General features: G+C 37.8%; 1 protein-coding gene across 2 annotated transcripts in view; it reads right to left on the reverse strand.

Moving 5' to 3' along the window:
- DNAH6 (dynein axonemal heavy chain 6) overlaps positions 1–24,371 on the reverse strand; it is a 280,064-nt gene that overhangs the window by 231,767 nt on the left and 23,926 nt on the right. For both annotated transcript variants that reach the window (XM_061432712.1, XM_061432713.1), the window contains exons 5-11: positions 14,250–14,517; positions 10,422–10,556; positions 10,214–10,334; positions 9,253–9,367; positions 7,039–7,207; positions 4,035–4,151; positions 641–841 (exon numbers count right to left, since the gene is read on the reverse strand). In XM_061432712.1, the coding sequence (XP_061288696.1) occupies positions 641–841; positions 4,035–4,151; positions 7,039–7,207; positions 9,253–9,367; positions 10,214–10,334; positions 10,422–10,556; positions 14,250–14,517 (1,126 nt within the window). The remainder of the gene's footprint in view (positions 1–640; positions 842–4,034; positions 4,152–7,038; positions 7,208–9,252; positions 9,368–10,213; positions 10,335–10,421; positions 10,557–14,249; positions 14,518–24,371) is intronic.

Raw genomic sequence — 24,371 nt, forward strand, 5'->3', positions numbered from 1 at the left:
ATTAATTCAGTTCATGGATTTGGAGTAATTTATAAGATTTATAATTCAAAGGCATTTTATATTGTAAGTGTAGCAATGTACAGATTACTTTATTTTATCATCTGGTTGTGGGGAGTCATGTATATTCTGATTTTTTGGTTCTTTTTGTTTAGCAGGACCTTAACTTTTCATCAGTTGCTTTATTTCTTCTGCACCACTCAATGTTCAAATAATGCCTCTTCTTCCTTTTTTTAAAAAAAATTAATTAATTTTTTGGAGGCTAATTACTTTACAATATTGTATTGGTTTTGCCATACATTGACATGAATCCACCACGGGTTTACATGTGTTCCCCATCCTGAACTCCACTCCCTCCTCCCTCCCCATCCCATCCCTCTGGGTCATCCCAGTGCACCAGCCCCGAGCACCCTGAATCTACCTTATTTTCTCCCCTAGAAGTTATGCCATCTTGAATAGCTTGTGCCTTTATGTCTCTTTCCTATCATCAGTGCTCTGATATACTAGGACTTTAAAAAAATCTCTTAACCATCTAGAGATTAAGTAGCATTCAATTTAAAGATAAGACAGGAAGAAAATATGTTGCTCAGTTAATTAAAAATTTAAAGTATTGTAAAAATGGCTTTAGTAAAAGAAAATATACCTTTATTTGGAAGATAATTGTGTGAAAATTCTTATCATCATCAAATACTGCTGATAAGCTTGGACCAAACCCACAAGTTTTTTCTTCCATTTTGTTGTTAATGTAAGGGCTGGTAAAAGCATCGAAATATGAATCAGGCACGAGATTAGGAACTGATAACACAGTGTTTTGGAAATGATTAATTGCACCTGAAATACCATCCTGTTAGAGAGAAAAGCACAAACAAAAATGTAAATACATATAAGCGTATATATATAAAAATTTATGAATTTTCTAAAATACTAAAATAAATAAGAATAATTCATTCAACCATACCAAGTACTACATTGACTCTAAGTATATGACAAATCAGAAGACACAGCCCCTGTATTTAGGAACTATGTTTTCTAATTGAGAGAAAAACTGATAAGCAAAAAATTCCAACACATTAAAATGAATATATTATATTCATTTGAAATATGAACAAAACCCAGAAAAGTCATAAGGGAAAGAAGGCCAAGACAGGCCTAAGAATATCAGGGAATGTTTAAAGGGTGGCTAGGGTTTGCCAACCCACTCCAGTGTTCTTGCCTGGAGAATCCCAGGGATGGGGGAGCCTGGTGGGCTGCCGTCTATGGGGTTGCACAGAGTCAGACATGACTGAAGCGACTTAGCATCAGCAGCAGAAGCAGGGCTTGCCAGGTGGTGTTAGTGGGAAAGAACCTGTCTGCCAATGCAGGAGACATAAGAGACACAAGTTTGATCCCTAGGTCAGGAAGATCCCTTGGAGAAGGGCATGGCAACTCACTCCAGTATTCTTGCCTGGAGAATTCCATGGACAGAGGAACCTGGCAGGCTATGGCCCATGGGGTTGCAGAGTCAGACATGGCAGACTAGCAAGCAATCAATAAAAGTTCATATTCTTTGAGCAGTAATTTCCATTCTAGATATCTATCTTTAGAAAACAATTAGGTATGTAAACAATAATTCATGTGGAACGGCACTCACTGAAGCAATACTTATAGTAAAAACTAATTAGAGAAATACTTTAGTGTTCAAAAATAGAATGGTTAAGTTATAGTATATTTATACAAATGAAAATTAGGTACCTTTTCAAAATGGTGTCTCCAAAGATTGATTAATGAATGACATGGGAAAAGTTTATAATATAATGTTACAAAGCTTATAAAAAAAAAGAGAGAGCAGGATAAAACTGGTGTATAAATCCCATTTTAAAATGCATATGTAACATCTCATGGCAGGTTGAGTGCAGCACTTTCACAGCATAATCTTTTGGATCAAGTATTTGGATCAAGTAGTAGGAGACCATAGTTAATCCAAGCAAGAACAACATCAGATGTCAAGACTTAAGTATATGATTTTTCCTTTAAATGAAGCTCTATGTGTGTATGCATGTTTGAAATGCTAAGACTAATGACCAAAGTAAGAGTGAGAAAAAAATAGAAAATTCATGATTGATAGTCCTGTTTACACTGCCATTGGCTAATTTGGGGCTACATGAAGCAAAATCTTATGTGTGGTGTGAACATATGAACATGCTTAGCCTACAACTTATCTAGGAATTAAAAATACTCCTGTTGGGCTTCCCTGGTGGCTCAGGTGGTAAAGAATCCACCTGTAATGCAGGAGACCCACGTTCAGTCCCTGGGTTGGGAAGATCCAAGAAAGGCTATCCACTCCAGTATTCTTGCCTAGAGAATTCTATGGACAGAGGAGCCTGGCAGGCTCCAGTCCATGGGGTTGCAAAGAGCTGGATACGAATGACTGACTAACACTCATGTTGGGAGTAGGGTCCTTCAACAGGAAAGATTAAGTGTTGAGGTTTTCAAGGCCTATCCCTTGGCACTTAAGGAGAATAGACAGCTGCTAGTTGGAGAGAGCCTTCTTGTGTTATCTCCTGTACTCTGTCTTCCATGTTAAGACTATGAATATTCTGGCCTGGAAAGGGCATGAAAATGCAGTGCCTCTCTTATTGGGAACTCCTGAGAGAGTCCAACCATAGGGACCTCAGCAGGCTTCTCATCCTTGTAAATATCCTAAACAAGCCTGATGATCTCATAAATTACAGAATCAAAAATTGTTGGAAGAGGAAGCAACCTTAAAACTCACCTGCCTCCTTATTTCACAGATGCATGTACTGAGCCTCAGAAAGGTAAGTGGTTTCCCTAAGGTCAAAGAGCCTACTAATTGAAAAGCCAAGACTAGAATCTAGAGATCCTGATTACCAGTGCTTTTGCACCACAGTACACCAGCTAAAGACAGAAAATATAGTCTCTGATTGGTCTATTAATCTGTGCTTGTACCTGAAGGAGGAAAGCAGAACTCTAAAATGTCTTCCAGAATCCACCCTGCCTGGTCTACATGCCCTGTATAATCTCCTTCTTTTGGGTATGGGAGTATCTGTGAACATGATGGATGCCATAGTCATGATGAGGTTACATCATAGGGAAAGATGAAGGTACTTTGCAGACATAATTGCCTGTGAGTTAATCAAGAATGTGATGGGACTTCCCTCATCATCCAGTGGTTAAGAATCTGCCTGCCAATGCAGGGGATACTGGTTGGATTCCTGGTCTGAGAAGATTCTACATGCTATGAGGCAACTACGCCCATGTGCTGCAGCCACGGAACCTGCATGCTGCAACCATTGAAGCCCGGAAGCCCTAAAGCCTGTGCTCTGCAACAAGAGAAGCCACGGTAACGGGAAGCAAACATACCACAATTAGAGTGTAGCCTCTGCCCACCACAACTAGAGAAAGCCTGCATGCAGTAACGAAGACCCAGCGCAATCAAAAATCCATACACAAATAAATAGACATATTTTAAAAAGAAAGGATGTGATGATCCATGGTAGACCTGATTGAATCAAGTGAAAGTTCTTAAAAGAGAGATTGGACCCTTCTCAAAGGACATTCTCCAGCTGGTCTTGAAGAAGCAGACAGACATATGTAACTGAATGGATCTCAGCTGACTTCCCTCAGGAAACCAGGGACTTCAGTCCGATAGCTACTTAGAGATGAATTTTCACAACAACTTGAGAGAAACTGGAAGTGGATCTGCCCGACCCAGGGGTCTAACCCAGGTCTTCCGTATTGTAGGCAGACGCTTTAACATCTGAGCCACCAGGGAAGTCCTCTAAATTCATATACAGACTATATTCTTCTGATAGTATACCCCATCAAGCCCCTAATCTGTCTCAAATGAAAGAAAACGTGCTAAACTTTCAGATACCTTTTATGTAGAAGCCACGCTGTGCACAGAACCAATGCTCTTTTTCTTACGATCCCTTTGGAGAAGTGACAGTAGTGAACCTGCTAATCATTTAACAGTAGAACAACTGCTTCATTTTCCAAGATGTTATTTATACACAGATGTTAAGGGAGGAGACACATACCAGAAAATCTTCCAAAGAAGGCTCAAAGAGCAGTGACTGGACTGTCAAAATCAGTTCTGTGAGAAACATCGGAACGAGAGACTCATCTTCTTCCTGCTTCTCCAACAAAGGGGCCCCCTGCAATGAACACATGTGCAGTGTTATAAAGATATAAGTTGTTGTTGGTTAGTCATTAAGTTGTGCCTGACTCTTTGCGACCCCAATGACTGTAGCCTGCCAGGCTCCTCTGTCCATGGAATTCTCCAGGCAAGAATACTGGAGTGGGTTGCCATTCCCTTCTCCAGGGGATCTTCCTGACTCAGGGATCAAACCCAAGTCTCCCGGATTGGCAGTTGGATTCTTCGCTGCTGAGCCACCAAGGAGGCCATAAAGATATTAAGTATCAAAGTCTAAAATAAAAAACTCTCTGTATTACAGAAGGCCCATAAACTCATACAATTAGCTGATTTTATAACGTTGGCATGTCTTTCAAAGAAATTAAAATATAAAGGCAAATATGGAAAGATTAAGCAATTATGTAAAACTTTTCTTCTTGTAAAAAAACTATCAACAAAGTGGAAAGGCAAATGACAAACTGGAAAAATGTATCAGTAACGGATATAGCAGATGGAAGGTTGATTATATTTAAATAGAAATAACTTGAAATAGTCAAAAGGAATATATACTAATAACATGATCACTGACAGTAAACAGAAATATACTTAAATAGAAAAATGGGCCAAGATCATAATTTGAAAATTTTTAAAGGAAATGCCAGTCAACATCCTCCTCTTTCTCTTTCTCTTGATACTTTATTCAGTAACATTTATCGAGTATTTACTGATTGCCAGACAGAGTTGAGTATTCATGTAAATTCTATACCAACCATATGTAGTGGGTCTTCGTAGGTATCATTATTACTCCCATGAGAAAGTAGGATCTGGAGAAGGTAAAACATTTCATTCAGGACACACTGCTTCATAAGTGGCAGACCAGAATAGACACCCAGGTTTTTCTCGTCACAACACCTATCCCCCTGTCCTGTACAGGGGTGGTAGTTAAAGAACATAACATTTTAAAGTAGTGAACTCAACTGAACTGAACTCTACTTTACATCCATCAGATAGACAAAGACTGAAATGAATACTAACATCTAGATTTCACGTGAGCAAAAGTTCATTCTTGAACATTGCTAGAAAGGTTGTAAACGGACACAAAAATTTCTGGGAATTTATGAATCAATTCCAAAAGTCTTAGTGAGTGAACATATTTTTGACCCAACAGTTCCAGATCTAGACATTTCTTCTAAGGGGAAAAAAATCAGAGATGCATGGGAAATGTATAAACAAAGATGTTCTTTGCAGCATTATTTAGAGTAGTGGAAAAGTGATCAACAATAGAAAACTATTTACAAGATTGTATAATACATTTCTATGTGAGAATGTTATATGGAAAAAAATACAAATTGACTTGGGAGATTTTTCATAATATATTGCAAAGTAGAAAAAGCAGCTGATAAAGCTGTAAGTAAAGTATGATTGTCTTTTCACCCTTGGAAATAGATGTCTTGGTATAGTAGAGAATGCTTTTCTTTGTGTATTTCTGTGTTTTTCAAATTTTCTGCACTTAGCGTATATTACTTTTATAATTAGAAAGATAAATGTTACTTTCAAAAGGCGATAGTATTGAGAAAAAAAGGAACTAAGAACAAGGGAGGAAAGTAATGAAAAGGCATATGCAATTAAAACTGAACTTTTAGAGAAAATGAAAACTATTACAAAGAACACCAGCCCTTGAAACTGCTTAGTTGGTTTCCTGGGGATATATAGAGATATGGAGGTAGGAAGCTTGATGAAACCAGATAAACATGTTTTGCTGTATTTTTAGGTACCTGGTATAGCACCTAAAAGATTTCATATCTTTTTGCCTTTTCATACTGGCTGTGAGAGTTGGACCATAAAGAAAGCTGAACGCCAAAGAATTGATGCTTGATGCTTTTGAACTGTGGTGTTGGAGAAGACTCTTGAGAGTCCCTTGGGCTGCAAGGAGATCAAACCAGTCAATTCTAAAGGAAATCAGTCCTGAATATTCATTGGAAAGACTAATGCTGAAGCTGAAGCTCCAATACTTTGGCCACCTGATACAAAGAACTGACTCATTGGAAAAGACCTGATGCTGGGAAAGATTGAAGGCAGGAGGAGAAGGGGACGACAGAGGATAAAATGTTGGATGGCATCACCGACTCAATGGACATGAGTTTGAGTAAGCTCCATGGGTTGGTGATGGACAGGGAAGCCTGGCATGCTGCAGTTCAAGGGGTCACAAAGAGTCAGACACAACAGAGCAACTGAACTGAACTGATGGCGCCATAATCCAGGATCGACTAGGGGAAAGTTTATTGGGATAACAGACAACATGCCTTCTCTCTAGAATGCATTGCTACTATTCATTTGTACTATTTAATCTCAAACATCTCAAATTACTCTGTTTCTAAGATCAACATCCTCCCAAGGGGTTATGCACTGAAAGCACCAAGGTTTGCTCCCATGAGTTTCTTCTTCTTGCCTCTAAAACCATTGTTTATCTCTTTCATTTATACCACTTTATCTGCTTCTCTGCCAGTTCATGCTCACAATGACCCCTGAACTATAAGCTTCTTGGGGCAAGTATTCTGTCTATGCTTTTCATCACTCTGTACCCAACACTGAGCATAGGGGTTGGTACACAGTAGATACTTAAGGAATATTTATGGAGTGAACACATGAGGAACCTTTAGCAAATGCCTGTGACAGTGACTGCAATATTCAGCACAGTGGATGTTTTCTCTGCTATTAGATACTTGCTGATATGCTGGTTTTCATTCTTCCATTCCATATGTGCATAGTAGACTGTTTATACTGTGAAACCCTCTAAGCATTTCTTCTACTTTTTCCAGTACACAAGATATAGCATAATTCATAGAGCACAGCAAGCACTTCTCAATGAATGTTGCCCAGTGAATTTTTTTAATTGTATCTGAATTTACCTTTTTATCAGTGACTTCAGGTTTCTCTTCTGTAATCCATTTCTGAATGATATCTGCTGAAGGTGTTCGTTTTAATTTGTCAGTGAGGTAATTCAAAAGAGAGCTAGCAGAATTTACTGTTAGGACGTGCATTGTATTCTCAATTAGATAGTCATTTAGACGAATAAAACTTGAAAAGGGAAAAAAAACACAGCTTCAGTTTTCTATACTCACTACATATTTTTGAAAGTGACTCTAAAGCGAGTATTTAAATTTTAAAATATAATTTCTCTTTGACTTTCTATTTATATTGTGATATCAGGGATTTACTGTCTAGAAGAGTTGTCTTAGACATTCTTCACTCTAAAACACAAATATACTCAAATATATAGCATCAATTTAGCTAGACGTTCTAGCCATTCCATAGGATATTTAGTGAGCAATATAGTTATGAAAAAAAGCACATAGCTCATCTAGCCAAAGGGGCCATAAGAGGTTTTTTTTAAGATGCTTTAAAGAAGAAATTAGTAAATACACATCTGTGACTTACACTCTAATGGTAATGAAATCTTTGCTATTCAGTAATTGTTGCTGGACAGCAACTGCTAACCCAAAGATGAAAATTTAATGCTTCCCTACTTGAGTGCTTAGAATGCAAACTGAGTCAGCAAGGCACTAGGAATAACTTTTTATTCTGCTTAAGGGGAGCCTAAGGTGCCTCTAGCCTATGATAATAGCCTCAGGGACTGCTTCACTGCTTTCTGTTGCAATACAAGCATTATTATTCGATTATCTCACATTTAAGTGTTAGTCGCTCAGTTGTGTCCGACTCTTTGCAACTCCATGGATTGTAGCCCACCAGGCTCCTTTGGTCAGGGAATTCTCCAGGCAAGAAGACTGGAGTGGGTAGCCATTGCCTTCTCCAGGGGATCTTCCTGACCCAGGGATCAAACCTGGGTCTCCTGCATTGCAGGCAGTTTCTTTACCATCTCAGCCACCAGGACTGGGACACAATTAAGGTTAATCAAATAGCTATAAAAGTTGGACCAAGTTAGTGAGCACAGAGTAACAGTCATCAGTGTTTTCTAGTGCCACATACACTTCAGGTAATATTTGATTATTTTGTTTGCAAGGGTTACTTGCAGTGATAAAGTTTTAGAATGATGCAGAATCCAGCTGGGTAAGCAGGTGGATCATAGCTCAGTTGGTAAAGAATCCATCTGCCTGCAATGCAGAAGACCTTGGTTTGATTCCTGGGTTGGGAAGATCTGCTGGAGAAGGGATAGGCTACCCACTCCAGTGTTCTTGGGCTTCCCTTATGGTTCAGCTGGTAAAGAATCCACCCGCAGTGCAGGAGACCATGGGGTTGCAAAGAGTCGGACATGACTGAGCGACTCACTTTCACTTCACTTCAAGCAGGTGGAAGGTCCTGGTGAAGTCTGGAAGGCAGACTTTCTTCCCTGGTCTCCTGGTGACAAAACCTGACTCAGAAAGGCGGTGGAACTTGGTGTGGCCGTACAGCTGCCTGTAATTCTTTAGGGATCAAGACAGGTGGAGCAGGCCCTCCAGATCACTGGAAAGTCAAAGTGTCAGTCGCTCAGTTGTGTCCAAATCTTTGCGACCTATAGACTGTAGCCCGTCAGGCTCCTCTGTCCATGGAATTCTCCAGGCAGGAATACTGCAGTGGATTACCACTTCTTTCTCCAGGGTATCTTTCCAACCCAGGTATTGAACCCGAGTCTCCTGTATTACAGGCAGATTCTTTACTGTCAGATCCACTGGAGAAGACTCCAAATCTCTATGTGCCTGGCTTATTACTATCACCTGCCTGATACTCCTGACTGGGCCAGAGGGAAACAAAACCTTAGAGATCAACGAGGAGTTCTTGGCCCTTGGACATACCCACCACTCTCTTTGGATGCTTTGCTGGGTGGCAGCTGGAGGGGTGGGTTTCTGGGGCCTTCATTCAGGTGACCAGGTCCCCCAATCCCTCATTACTACTAGCAAATCCTGTGATAAAGGCTTTAACTTTAAAAGTTTTTTTTTTTTTTGCTGTGCTGTGTGGCATGTGGGACCTCAGTTCTCCAACCAGAGATCAAACCCTCACCCTTTGTATTGGGAGTGTGGAGTCTTAACCACTGGATCACTAGGGAAGTCCCGAAGGCTTTGACTTTTAATGAAACCTGAGAAGGATGGAAGCTCTAGTTTTTCTTGAAAGAAAGAATAACCATTTACCATGTCAGCCTCATGCAGTGATGCCTTTTGCTGGCCTGCTCTGTGTAGGTCATTTTCTCAGCGTCTCCTGTAGGCAACTCAATGAAACTTCCGCTTTCCGGCATTTTAAAATGACCTATGAACAACAGAAGAGGCAGTAACAAGAATCTTTCTGTAAAAATTCCATTTCTTTCAATATGGATTAAGAGACAAGTAAAATTCAAAACTTACAAAATGCTTTGGTTCATGAGATATTTCAGACGCCAGGAAATAACCCAGTTATTCAAACAAATTCCACATCAAAGGATTTCAAGTCAACAAAAGATGCTAGACAGCTTGCTAACATCCCTTTTAATAGGATCTGATTTTTAGGAACACTTTTACTCTTTTTTTCTGCCTGCATAAAATTTTCCTTTAGCCTTCCTGCCAGGTGGGGCCCGTCCTGAGATTGTCTATACTAATAGGTCGGACATCCATTTAAGCAGAGAGACCCTGAGTCAACTATAAAATGCTTGTGAAAGAAAGGTTCTGTAAACCAGTTTAGAAACACCATTACATAAGCAGGGGTAATGCAAGAAAGATCCAGTATTTACATGTTTTTCCCCACTTTAAAATATACAATGAATTTATAATCTATCAAGCAGTGTTTGGGATAACTGAAATATAGGATCATTATTTTAAACTTAGGGCTTCCCAGGTGCCTCAGTGGTAAAGAATCTGCCTGCAGTGCAGGAGACGTGGGTTTGATCTCTGGGTCGGGAAGATCTGGAGAAGGAAATGGCAATCCACTGCAGTATTCTTGCTTGGGAAATCCCATGGAAGAGGAGCCTGGTGGGCTACAGTCCATGGGGTTGTAAAAGAGTCAGACATGACTTAGCAACTAAACAAGGGCAGTTTAAACTTAAGAAAAGTAGAAAGGAAACAAGTTAACATTTCAGAAAGCCACCACTTCCAGTCCAGTGGCATTCTTTCCCTTTCATACCCTCAGAAGATTCACGTGCACAGTCATCGGGAATAAATCCTGCAGCACGTAGAGCAACTCGACAAGCTTTTCTGACCACATCTTTTGCCTCGTTTCGAAATTCTTCCAGGCGCTCTGTCACCTAGACATTGATGAATATATATCATTGGTGGCACCAAAGTATCAAAAATGGGGGAAAACTCTTGAAAATGATAGACAATTTTCTCACCTCTCCTACCCGTACAACTTGTGCAGCTTTAAATTCTTGCAGGGTGTAGGTATGATATTTTTCAATAGAACATAGTCCCATAAAACTCAATTGATAACACAATTCATTTATTTTAAGGAGAGCTGGTCGCAAATACTGAATGAAAATAAAAAATTATCATTGTTTAGTTAAAAAAAAAAAGCTGAAATTTTAAGGTATAAAATATTTGGAAAGCAAGAATGGGAATTAAGAAAAATAAATAGCTCTATATGTTAATTTCAGCTACAACTACAAAGAACATACATTAAAAAGGGATACTTCTGAAGTTCTGTTCTGGAAGTATTTTTTGAATTTTCATTTTCAATTTGTCTGAATTCCTTTCTTTTCATTTTGAATACACATGCTTTAGCTATAAAGTTGAGAGCAAGAAACAGAGGAGTGGGCCATATCTTAAATTTCACTAGGTTTGACTAACAGCTAGTAAAAGATTCTTAGTGTTCCTGAGGACTTTACAATGTCCAGTCACCACGATAATGGAGGTGCCTATCTATTGATCTAAGAGGGTATGATATAGAACAAAGACAAATTTAACTCTACAATTTCAGTGGATAACAGTCACTATTAAGAATCTATTTTGCAATGTAGATTATTTGTGGAATAATGTCACATAATGTAACTTAATCTTCTGCTATGCCATCATCATAAATCTGGGTTCTAGGATGTTGACTTTGAAGGCATATGTTCCAAGATTGTTTCTAGGTCATTCCTGCTCACTTCTAATCTAATCAGAGGAGGAGCAGATACATTATCTTTTTTAGAAGTTTAATTTACTTATATGTGGTGCTGGTTTAAGTATTATATACAGCACACTCTTGGACTCCTTTCCAGGAGTGTCTAAAACAGGACAAACAATAGTCATTTAGACCTCATGAAATAGTGTTTTAATTATTTATTCTAAGTACAAATAAAAGGAAGTTACAATTAGTAGAGTCCTCAGTGAAGAGATTTATTTGAGAAAACATCTAGGAAGTCATGTAGCCCCTAAGATTCATTTCATGGAGGAATTTTCATGATAAAAAGAAACAAAATACAATATTGTAAATCAACTATAATTCAATTTTAAAAAAAGCAGAAGTTTACAGGCTATGTTTCTGAGTTGAAATAAGATATTAAATGAATTAATATGAAAACAGGAGTAGAAACGAGACTGTAATCAAAATTGGGTAGCAAAAGTAAGAAAGTCCAGTGTACTGTGGAGAAAAAGTCCTTGAACCAAAAATATAAGTTCTGTTGGTAAAGGGATAAATAGCTAGGATCCAGGTGGACAGCAAAACTGGTATTGATGGTCTGCCAAAAAGTGAGAGTTTGACAGTGGGAATTTGGGGGAGATATATATATATATATATATATAAAATCTGAGAAATTACTTTGGCTTAACTTAAATATCTGGCTATCAGCATAAAGGACAAAAGATATATATATATATATATTTATATATATATATATATATAAAATCTGAGAAATTACTTTGGCTTAACTTAAATATCTGGCTATCAGCATAAAGGACAAAAGTGAAAGTTGTTGTGAATGTAAGAGAGACAGCAGGTGTTTTGTTTTTTCCTCTCATCATTGTTTCTGCTGTTAGCAAATTTCAGATGGAATTTGGGTTAGGTGGTTCATTCCTGGGCTGGTATATCAAGAGTGTCCATTGAAGGTGATAAGCATTAGCATGATTTTAATATTTTATAATAAGTATAAGTAAACTATAACCTTTAAAAATTATAAATCACTATGTTGTACACCTGAAACATGTAATATTATATGTCAATTGTGTCTCAGTAAAAATTTAATTAATTAACTGAAACACAAACTACTAGAGTCAATAATAAATTCTGCAAAATTTTAGGAAACAGGCTCAATATACAAATGTCAATTGTATTGCTATATAGACTGTATATATATACACACACACACGCACACACTATTTATATATGGGGCTTCTCAGGTGGCTCAGACAGTAAAGAATCCGTCTGCAATGCAGGAGACTCAGGTTCAATCCCTGGGTCAGGAAGATCCCCTAGAGAAGGGAAAGGCTGTCAATAGGTGGATGGATAAATAAAACATATGTATCTATACGATGGAATATTATTTACCAGTAAAAGGAAATGCCACGCTACTATATAGGTCCATCTATGTACTAAACATGCTAAGTTAAAAAAGCCAGTCACAAAGGACCACATATTGCATGTTTCAATTTATTTGAAATGCAGAGTGGACAAATCAAGAGAGAGAATATGTAGATTGGTGGTTGATCAGAGCTGGGGCAGGGGTTGGTTTGGGGGAGTCGGGGAAACGTGATGCTAATCAGGGAGAGTGATCACTCTTTTTGGAGTGATAGAAATGTTCTAAAATAGACCATGGTGATGGTTGATCATTCTATGAATATATTATAACCATTCAATAGCATACTCTAAATGAATGAATTGTATGAATTCTATTTCAACAAAGTTGTTATAAGGAAATGTGGGCACAGATGCTAATAAGGTTGGTTACTAAAAATAATAAAAAGAAAAATTTCAAGGATATGGTCAGAAAAGAATGAAAAGAACCAGCCTTCCTAGTTAACTTGTAAATATAAGACTAGTGGCGTGTGGTAATGATAGCATCTAATATTAATAGATATTTAAACCAACACAATGAGTCTTTTGGTTGTATCAACCTAAGATTAAAATGATGTGAACTTTCTAGTCTGCTTGGACTACATTAAAGAGAAGATATTATCAAGGTCAAAGGACTATTGGTATGAATGGTGGGCAAAGAGAATGACAACTCTCAAGCACATGATATAAGAAAACAAACTTAAGGACTGAGAGGTTAAAGGGAGGAAGTACTAATCTATTTATCTAGGAATAAATTAATGAAATATATAATGTCCAAGACATGGTAAAAGATGAAAGGTGGTAAAACAGTGGTAAAATAGGTTAAAATGATTGATAGATCCTTAGTGAAATTAGAGGTCTAGGGGCTGAGTTTGATATCAAGAAGGATTAGAATCTTTTCGACAACTCAGAATGCTTGATTGGATGGAGGACTTGAGATGGTACATCTTATATATTTGTTTTTGTACTAACATCTTATGTGAGTTGTATTTCTTTCAAGTTCATTTATTGTGCAACTGATGTCTTGATAACTATCTTTCAGATTACCATATGCAAAGAGAAGGAAATGACCAGTAAAATGCAAACTTGAAGTTTCTGATGTGAGAGGGTGGTGATTCAGTATCATAAAATAGACATAAAATAAGCGTGATTACAGTTCACTCCCAGGGGCCAATCAGAAAACTTCTACTGCAAGTTGAAATTCAAGAAGTAGAGATTTTAAATATGGTCACATACACTTTAATAGTTCCTTTCCCATGATTATCCCTTCCTCCAAAGTAAACACTAAAAATTTCCCTACTGTTTGAATTCATGATTGAAAACACATGCTACATTGGGAGATACTGCCCCATGAAAGCAAGCCCACAAACTATTTTGGACCATATAGTCCAGAGGGTCTCAAAGATGAGAAGAAGTAATAGGAGTTGCTAGCCTGCTCTATTCAAGAGGATAAACAATTTTCCTGATCAACAACAAAGGGAATTGTGAACCTAAGCCTCTGAGGCTGCTTCTAAACAAAGGGGACCTGTGCAAACCCTAGGTAAAATGTAAAAACACATTAGACTGCCAGACCCTTAAATGACAAATAGGGCAAGAACTGTCAATTCTCTTAATAGAGGAAACATTCTATTTTTGAGATTAATTTTTTTCTGTTAGTAATTCTCTTAAAATATGATTAACAAATACGTACATGATTAACAATGAACAGATCTTTTTGTAGAGATTTTCGACATCCACTGATTTTTTTGGAGCGAACATTCTTCTTCCACACATTAAAAGCCTTCCATTTCCGAAAAAGTGAAAATATGGGAATCTTAGTGAGTTCTCTGTGATATAGATATTCCTGTTCCCATCGATCAATTTCAATAAATTCAATGTCATTATTATAAACATGTGTTACTGCCTTTTTGCTAATGGTATAATAGTCATTTTTATTGATGTTCTCATAATTCACAACCCTATGAACAAATAAAAATTGGAGCAAGTGAATACAGTATTCAACATAAAATTAAGCAATTGCATTACTATTTTGTTTTAAAAAGGTAAGAGATTTCTGGAAAACAAATGTTTAAAAATTTAAAAAATTCTAGCAGACCACTTTTAGACTGAATAAAGTATTCAAGAAAAGAGAGCTGCATTAACAACAGTTGGACTTACAGTAACTCTTACGGATTTTACAATTTTGGCAATATGTTTGATAATTTCAGTTATGTAATTTTTACAAAACCAAACCAATTGTGGATTTTTAAAGTGAAAGATAACTAGAAATAAGTTTTTATTTATCATTGATTGTTTAGAAGCTATTCAATAATAATAGTGTGAAAGAGTTTTACTCTACCCAATATTGACAGAACTATGAAAAAGATCAAAACAAGAAAATAAGAATTACATCAGAAAAAAAAAAAAAGAATTACATCAGAATCAAGACCCAGATTAAACTTTTAAAAGTCCAATTTATCATCACATATCAAAATAACTGTTAATGAGAAATTGCTTATTTCAAGATATTCCTCTTTCAACTGTCATTCAGGGTATCCATCAGCCTCATTCATAATAAGAAACAGATCAAGCAAAGAAGTAAAGCAAGAATTGGATAAAAACCAGAGCACGGATAGGAGCGGGAAGCAAAGGAATGAGAATAGATAGGGCGATTCCCTAAAACTTCTTAAAATCTTGCTTACAGACACAAAGATATTTTCTGTAATTTTAGCTATAGCACTGAAATATTGGATATTATTTAAATGTTTTTAACAGACAAAGTGCAAAATATGACATGGCAAAAACAAAACCTCAAATTGTTTCTATGTTAAACTATGCAAAAACTGTAGTTATGTTATACAATAATTCTAAAAATCACTATACAAAATTCAGACAGGAACTCTCCAGTGAAAATCAACTGTTTCCCATTTCTATTTTTCTCTTCCAGTCCTTAGCTCTGCATTTTGAACCTGAGTTCATGATCTTTAGCACAGCCTTCAGGTCACATGTAAAATACCTGAAATTACACTTAAATAAATTTTTGTACATATGCGTGATAAGTTGTTTAAGGGATTGGAACAAAATTCTCATATGCTTTGTGTCTGTTAATCAAAAAATGATGAACCAGTGGCAAAAATGATTTTTAGGTTTAAATTTCTATTTTTGTTTTAATAACACTAAGAAAAATATTTAAAAATTAGGGCATACAGGGCCAGAATGAAAGTGAACTCAAAGCAAGAGCTCTTCAAGTGAGCACAAAAGAGAACTAGGGGGCTGGTGGGCTGTGGACTGGGAGAATCTCAAACGTCTCTCCCCCAATTCAGTGCTGTAACAGAAGAATTTCAACTTGCTTAGCTCCTACCTAACAGCACTGTCTGACTTTGTCTGTGTTCTGACTGACTCACAGCAGAAACAGTTGGGAAAATGCCAGGTACTACATGTTGCTGGTAAGTTGTATAGAAAATGTTGAAATGTTTTTCCTTTTTTCTTTGTTAACAGCTTAACATATAATTAGGACATTCTTCAGGTGATTCTCTACAAAGTGGGAAATTTCAACTTGTCTCTGAAACTGTAATCAACCTTAGATGTTTCATTAACTTCTGTCATCTAACCAACCTAAAAGCAAGAAAAACTGTTCACTAATGGCCCTGGTGTGTGCATGTCTAGAAAACTCACTCTGTGTGTGTCTATATGCTACTAAAGGCCCTTCGATTGATAGAAGATAGCAGGCGTGGTCCATGATGTTGAATTTTAACTTATTGGTTCTCAGTGCCACAAAGAGATCCTTTTTATTTACATTTTCCTACCTACTTTGGCTACCTCATGCGATGAGTTGACTCAGTGGAAAAGACTCTGATGCTGGGAGAGATTGGGGGCAGGAGGAGAAAGGGACCACAGAGGATGAGATGGCTGGATGGCATCACTGACTCGATGGACGTGAGTCTGAGTGAACTCCGGGAGTTGATGATGGACGGGGAGGCCTAGCGTGGGGCGATTCATGGGGTTGCAAAGAGTCGGACAGGACTGAGCGACTGAACTGACTGACTGACTGACCTATTCAAGATTCTCATTCTCAAATCCGTAAGCCTTTTCCTCCACTCTACATCTCTACTCCTCACAGGGCAAACACACACATGAGAGTCTTTTTAAAATTTGGATCATCAGAATAAAAATCACCTGGGCTGCTTAAGAATCCAGATTTCTGGGTCCAACACAGAACCGGAATCTTTATGTATAGAACTTGAAAGTCTAGCTTGGCACATTTCCTGTGTGATTCTGACACACAATAATGTTTGTAACCACTGAATTCTATTTGAAAGCAAATCAACAACAACAAAAACATGGTGGTGACATGATGAGCTCTCTTTCGTACCTTCACTTGAAAATCTTGTCCCAGAACTTCCCTGGTGGTCCAGTGGCTAAGGCAACATGCTCCCAACGCCGGGGACCCAGGTTGGATACCTGGTCATGGAACTAGATGCCACATGCCACAACTAAGAGTTCACATGCCACAACTCAAGATCCCACGTGCTCCAACTACGACCTGGCGCAGCTAAATAAATAGTAAGTTAAAATAAGTATTTTTTTAAAGAAAAACTTCACTGTACCTTCACTGTGTTTTATCCCCTTGAGTACATTTTTCATGCTTTCCTCCAAAGACAGATGGAGAGGTTTCACATCACCTTTTTCTGCCTCTCCTTGTATTTGAATACTTTTTCTCTGCATTTAAAAATGTATAGAACTTCACTTTAAGTTGTAGAAAGCTTTCCTTTAGCTTCCTTTATTTTCTTGACCCTGTTGCCCACTTAACTTAAAATCCCCTGTCATCTTCCTTCTCTTAAACTTCCTGTATAATGGTTGTATCCACCCCATCCATTCCTTCTTGTTGTTCAGTTGCTAAGTCATGTGTGACTCATGGACTGCAGCACATCAGGCTTCCCTGTCCATCACTCTGTCCTGGAGTTTGCTCAAACTCATGTCCATTGAGTTGCCGATGCCATTTAACCATCTCATCCTCTGCCACCCCCTTCTCCTCTTGCCCTCAGTCTTTCCCATCATCAGGGTCTTTTCCAATGAGTGGGTCTTTTCATCAGGTGGCCAAAGTATCAGAGCCTCAGCTTCAACATCAGTCCTTCCAATGAATATTCAGTGTTGATTTCCTTTAGGATTGACTGGTTTGATCTCCTTGCAGTCCAAGGAACTCTTAAGAGTCTTCTCCAACACCACAGTCGAAAGCATCAATTCTTTGACACTCAGCCTTCTTTATGGTCCAACTCTTACATCTGTACATGACTACCAGAGAAACGATAGCTTTGACTATATCGACCTTTGTCGGCCAAGTGATGTCTCTGCTTTTGAATATGCTGTTTAGGTTTGTCATAGCTTTCCTTCTTAAAGTTTCTGAAAACGAGTCTTGTTCCTCACTACTCTAATACAGTGATTCTCTTGAGGATCAGCAGGAATTTCCTTTAAGCCCGATCCATTTGGTAGGCAGAAGGGACAGCAGGGTCAAGGAAAGCTTTACAAAAGTTAAAGAAGCATATGCACAGTTCTCTGGAATCCTATTCTGCTGAGACTCTCTAGTTTATTCCTGAGAGGCTGAACCCTAAATATACTCCTGGACTGCTGTGCTGGACTCCTGGACTCCTCACATTGTAAACCTCGACATTCATCTGTTTCAGGAATTGATCCTCTACTCCGAAGTGAGGGCTGCCTATTCAGGACTTCTTGGCATTCAGAATTCGCCTCAAATTTCAACAGCTTCCTTTGTTTTTGTTTTTATTTGTTTATTTATTTTTTGGCTTTGTGTGGCTTGCAGGATAGTTCCCTGACCCGGGAATGAACCCGTGCCCTCACCATTGAAAGTGTAGGGTCCTAACCACTGGATCACCAGGGAATGCCCTCAGCTGCCTCCTTTGGATGTTTGTTTCATCAAGGCCTTTCTTTGAGAAAATAACCAGGAAAATTAGTCTTCCTTTAAGACCTCAAAAGAGAACTTAACTTTTTTAATTGCTGTGCTCTAAAATTCCTACTTTGCTGATAAATGACTTTATGACCCAACTAACTTAAACAGAGATCCTTGGACAGTTAATCAGGCTGAGAAGAATGTCTTGAATAAAATTATACTTAACTGTGTTTTACTGGAAAAAAAAAAGATGCTTGTTGTCTTGTCTTGCTGTTCAATGTAGAATCGTGGAATTCCTTATCAAATTATTCTTTGGTAGACTCTCTGTCCATCTGAAATGAAACTTAGACTCAAGGCTTCTATAAATGTCCAAAGAATGTGTCTTGTTAAGAGACTTGCATGGCCTATCGTGGGAGGTCATCCACTGTCCTGTTATTCTTCATTTCAGATGAACAAAATCTACTGTGGTTCTAAAAAGCATTAATTTTTTATCTTGATTTTTCTAAAACAATCTCAATGTGATTTGATATTTCAAATAGCATCTTTATCTGTTGTTAGTGATAGAACATGGATCCGTCTTTATCTGTTGGTAGTTACAGAACATGCATCCGTTCATCTTTAAACAGATGCACTAGACTAAGACTGCAAAAGTATGAGCCTTCTGATCGAGAATTTTGAACAGCCCCCTACTGCTTATGTCATTAAATCCAAATTATTCTGCCGGCTGTTGTGGCACTCTTCTGTCCACGTTAGTTCCTTCTCTGCCCACACAATTGCCCTTTTTAATCAGGCTGGTCTCGAAATCATCTTAGGCTTAAGACGGTCGTCTCAGCACATCTTAGACTATGCCAGAACGCGTGTGCATGTCTTTGTCCACCTGTTCCCTTTGCCCCTCCTGATTTCTACAAACAAGTGAGTAATTCCTTACCTGCTTTTAGGTGCTGGGGTGAATTAGATGAGTCAAATCTAAGCTGTCTCATTATTACACAGTTTTAATCACAGTTTATTACATAATTTTATGATTTGAACATGTTTATTGGACAAAGGTAAACAAGCAAGAGCCTGGAAAGAAATTAGCTATTTCCTGAGTTTCGCATTTGTAAACCTCAGTCTATCTGATGATGGTCAGTATCATGATTCAGTATGCATTTAGATCTAACTTTAACTAGAGAAGGGTAATGGCTTGCTTTGCTTCTGGTTTGATTAACCAGAAATGGTAAAAATAACTGATAAGGAACTCCTAGAATATTAGACTAAAGCATAACTTCCAAGTTTCTTCAATAGTACAGTGCTCTATGGTCAATGGTTTTCAAAGTATGGTCCTTGGAACAGCAGCATCAACATTATGTGGGAACTGCAAATTCTTAGGCCTCCTCCAGACCAACTGAATCAGAAACTGGGGATGGTTAACAATCTACATTTTAGCAAACCCTTTAGGGCCTGCTGGAGAACCACTGTTCTAGCTCCATGGCCTACAACTCTGATTGAATATTGGGATCATCTCATGAGTTTTAAAGAAATGCTGTTGCTTGGGCTGCACAACAAACCAATTAAATATAACTCTGGGGGTGGGTACTGGGTGATTCTAGAAGCCAAAGCTGAGAACCACTGCTCTAGGTTCTTCAAATTTTTTGTATAAAATGAAATAATCATCCACTAAATTGCAACATCGCCAAAATGGTGTGTGTGTGTGTGTGTGTGTGTGTGTGTGTGTACATCTGTGTGTATATTGAAAGGAAGACATTCTGAAACTGGGATTTTTGATGATTCCAAGTGAAAATACTAAAGATCCATGGTGTTTCCACTTGATTGAAATTTCTACATGGACTAGCCCAAGAAAGCTGTCACTGTGTTAGGCAACCTGGGAAGGTTTCTGATAATGTGGCTTGAAAATGATCTTTTCCTTATTATATAACATATGCCTCATTATAGTGTTTTTTTAATAGTTATGACTTCATGTAACTAGAAACGCTTTCACTTGAGAAAGCTGATATTTATCTGCATATTCTGTTTTAGGCTACTAAACATGTAATCTAGATGAAAGCATAGAATAGCTTTAGTTTGAAATTTTAAAAGCTGTCTAAAAAATATTTTAACATAACAGGCTTAGAGACTATCCGAAAACCAACTCGATCACTTAGAAAGTAATATGGCCTGAGCCCAGTATAGACTTTTATATCGTCCTAAGTCATATAACTACGTTTCACAGAATTCTAATTCCAACAGGTATCCCACAAGAATGGGTTCTTTGGTTAAACAGGCTACAGTCCATAGGGTTGCAAAAAGTCAGACACAGCCGAACTGATTTAGCATACACTCAGGCACCTAGAGAAGGCAATGGCACCCCACTCCAGTACTCTTGCCTGGAAAATCCCATGGACAGAGGAGCCTGGTAGGCTGCAGTCCATGGGGTCGCTAAGAGTCAGACACGACTGAGTGACTTCACTTTCACTTTTCATTTTCATGCATTGGAGAAGGAAATGGCAACCCACTCCAGTATTCTTGCCTGGAGAATCCCAGGGACGGGGGAGCCTGGTGGGCTGCCATCTATGGGGTTGCATAGAGTCGGACACGACTGAAGTGACTTAGCTGCAGCAGCAGCAGCAGGCACCTAGAAGGCTAGGACAGGAAGTACTTCCTGCCTTCTAAGCAGGATCAAGCTTTGCTTTTGCATGGGACTCCTTGCAGCAATCCAACGGCCACCACAAGCTCTCCTTTCCCAAGGTGACAACTCAGATGCTAGGACATGAGATACACAATGGGTCCACTCTGGCTTAAGAGGAGTCAATATTTCTTCCAATAAGTTTAAGCACAGATTTTAGGGTTCCTGCAGAGACATGCCCAGAGAAAGAACCAGTGTACTATGGGAAGTACAAAGCTATGGCTCCCCATCAGTTATTTATAATTCATTTTTAGTTCCTCTCAATACAGATATAATTTAGCAGTCAGGGGTCATTTTTTATCATAAGCAATGTTGCCTAGAAACAACTGATATACTACTTTGTATCAGGTTACCAGGGGAACAGAGCTTCAGAGTTAATCAAAGGTCAGATTCTCATGCTTCCCCCATTTGTATGTTCTAACACGTCTGAACAATGATAACATTTTACAAGGCACACTGGCGAAGACTTAATTATAATTTCTTTATACTATAATAAGAAAAATAAAACATGAAATATTCAGGGAAATATTCAATATTGAATTTTATGAAAAGTCCAGATAAAATCTTAGCTCATAAACAACTGCACCTGTGACCATGGCTTTTTTGAAGTAGACACTGCATTTTTAATCAAGACATGATGGGTAGTCGGTTCAAATTCTTAATAATCACCACTGCTAAGGAATACTGTTTATAGAAATAGGAGATAGCAAGTGGCAGGTGATGATTTATTGCTCTGTCTCCAATGAATAGAAACTCCCTTCGCCACTGATCAGAATTTGGATCACCTGTTCGTTTGAAATTATGCACCAAAGGTACCACTGTTCTTTAATTCTAACAGCTTTTCCTTTTCTTTCTTTGATGATTGCCATGTTGAAATTTCTTATTACAAAATGACTTAAAACCTAGTCAAGCATTTCCACATGAAGTATTTCAGAAACAATGGTGAAGCTTTGTCTCAGACATAGATGTTACTCTGTTTGACTTCATAACTTTTACTTAAGTTTAAATTCTTAACAATAACTTAAAAAAATCACTAGAGAGCATTTGAAATTTCACCTTTTCAAAGCTGAATTTTTGCTGTGAATTCCTAATCTTCATCAGTATGTGTTAATATGTTTTCAGGAACCTTTAATAATTTTTTATAAAGTTCATTCAGGTACTCAAATGTCAGTTAAGTAACCCAGCTGTGAAACTAAAAACTGACATTTACTAAATCCACAAAGTTGAATCATTTGCAAAATACGTTCCAATTCTTAACAAAATTCTGCCTTGGGATCACCTATGCACTTAAGTCTGAAACAACAAATAATGGTATTCTGTTCCTATATCTTTGTAAAAGGCGTAAAAACAAAAGGTCAGGCGGTGACTTGGAATTTATTATAGTCACAATTTTGATAATATTATTTAATTTGGAATTCATAACTGCAGAGAAACATTTACATATGGGAGTTCTTTTGTGAATAAAATAATGTATCTTAATCTCAGAATTATCAGAATAAACTCTACATGGAAAATATATTTTAAAGAAGTATTTCCATTATATCTCATTTTCTTTGGATATTTCGACCCCAGTAGCTTTTCTCCCGGAGAAGGCACTGGCAACCCACTCCAGTACTCTTGCCTGGAAAATCCCATGGACAGAGGAGCCTGGTAGGCTGCAGTCCATGGGGTCGCTAGGAGTCGGACACGACTGAGCGACTTCACTTTCACTTTCCACTTTCATGCAGTGGAGAAGGAAATGGCAACCCACTCCAGTGTTCTTGCCTGGAGAATCCCAGGGACAGGGGAGCCTGGTGGGCTGCTGTCTATGGGGTCGCACAGAGTCAGACACGACTGAAGTGACTTAGCAGCAGCAGCAGCAGCAGTTTTCCTCCCTAAGAACAAACTTCTTCCAAATTATTTCATTGCAGGGATTGTGGAGCTGTTATCTAGCAGATATTAATGTCTGCGCAGTCATCAATATGCAGTAAAATTTTAATAACGTCCTCAGCTGTGGTCATCTCTGTGAGGTAACAGGTGGAGCTAATGGTATTGCTGATTGATTTCCTTTGCTTTTCTGGTTCCAAATAGAGTAAATAATTTCCACACAGACTGGTAAAATTGCAATTCTGCAAAAGAATGTCTTTCTAATATTAGATATTAACTTTGTATTTTTTTTTTGACTTCATAAAGTGGCATGCAAGAATCTTAGTTCCTAGACCAGATATTGAACCTGTACCTCCTGCAGTAGAAGCAGAGGTCATAACCAGTGGACTGCCAGGGAAGTCCCTGAAATTTGAATTCTTGCATTCCTAGCTTCTTGAGCTTCTTGACCAGATGGTAATCTAAAAATGGAATTTGGTTTCATATTTTGTTCTTGCACATGCCTTTGAAAGTTCAAACCCTTTAGGGGCAGGGTGGATATCTTTCAGTAAGGTGTTGATATAGCTTTCTCAGTGCTACTGATTCATTTGATAGCATTTTCATACTAATGAGATATTTTTTAAAAAGGACAGGAAAATTACTGTGGTTCATAAATCCAATTTGAGTTATCCTAATTATGTTGCCTAATTGCTAATCTTTTCTTTTTTGAACACTGTGTTTATCTTAATTAATTTATTTCATTTCCTCTCTGAGCATAACTTTGTATGGGTGTCTCAGTAATGGTATAACATATCTTTGTTTGGGTTTTTTTTTTTTTTTTTGCTATGAGAGTACAACTTTCAATGATTCCTAGTTGGTATCTCAGTTCCACCTCTCTTCATCAATTTTCTATTGAGAAGAAAGCATTATTTTGCATTTGTTCTGGAAAAATTCAATAGGTTTATCTGAGAACAGATTATTGTGCTAGATTTGGAAATGATAGAAAATGTTTCCATGCCTTCCATTATTCTTTGAAGCAAATTCTCAGTCTCATGGGGGTCTCATGGACTCCTCAGAGTTTTATTTTGAGAGGCAGTAGAACAGAGAAATTAAGAGTATACATTCCAAAGTCAGTCAGACTGTCATTTACTTATTGTACAATCTGGGGCAAGTTAATTAACCATTTTGTGTCTTATCTGTAAAACAGAGGTAATAAATACATTTATTCACATTATTGTGAGGATTAAAAAATATATACGTATATATGTGTATATATATATGTATATACTTTGCTTGGAATGCAGTAAACACCAATAAATCATCACCTCTTATGACATGAAAATGTGATGGTTCCACTAGGTGTCCTCTCACAAAATGGGTATATAACCAACAGCCATTTCTCCATACCTCATGGCTACTTCTCG

This window comes from Bos javanicus, chromosome 11 (assembly GCF_032452875.1).
Source record: "Bos javanicus breed banteng chromosome 11, ARS-OSU_banteng_1.0, whole genome shotgun sequence".
NCBI classification, from domain to species: domain Eukaryota; kingdom Metazoa; phylum Chordata; class Mammalia; order Artiodactyla; family Bovidae; genus Bos; species Bos javanicus.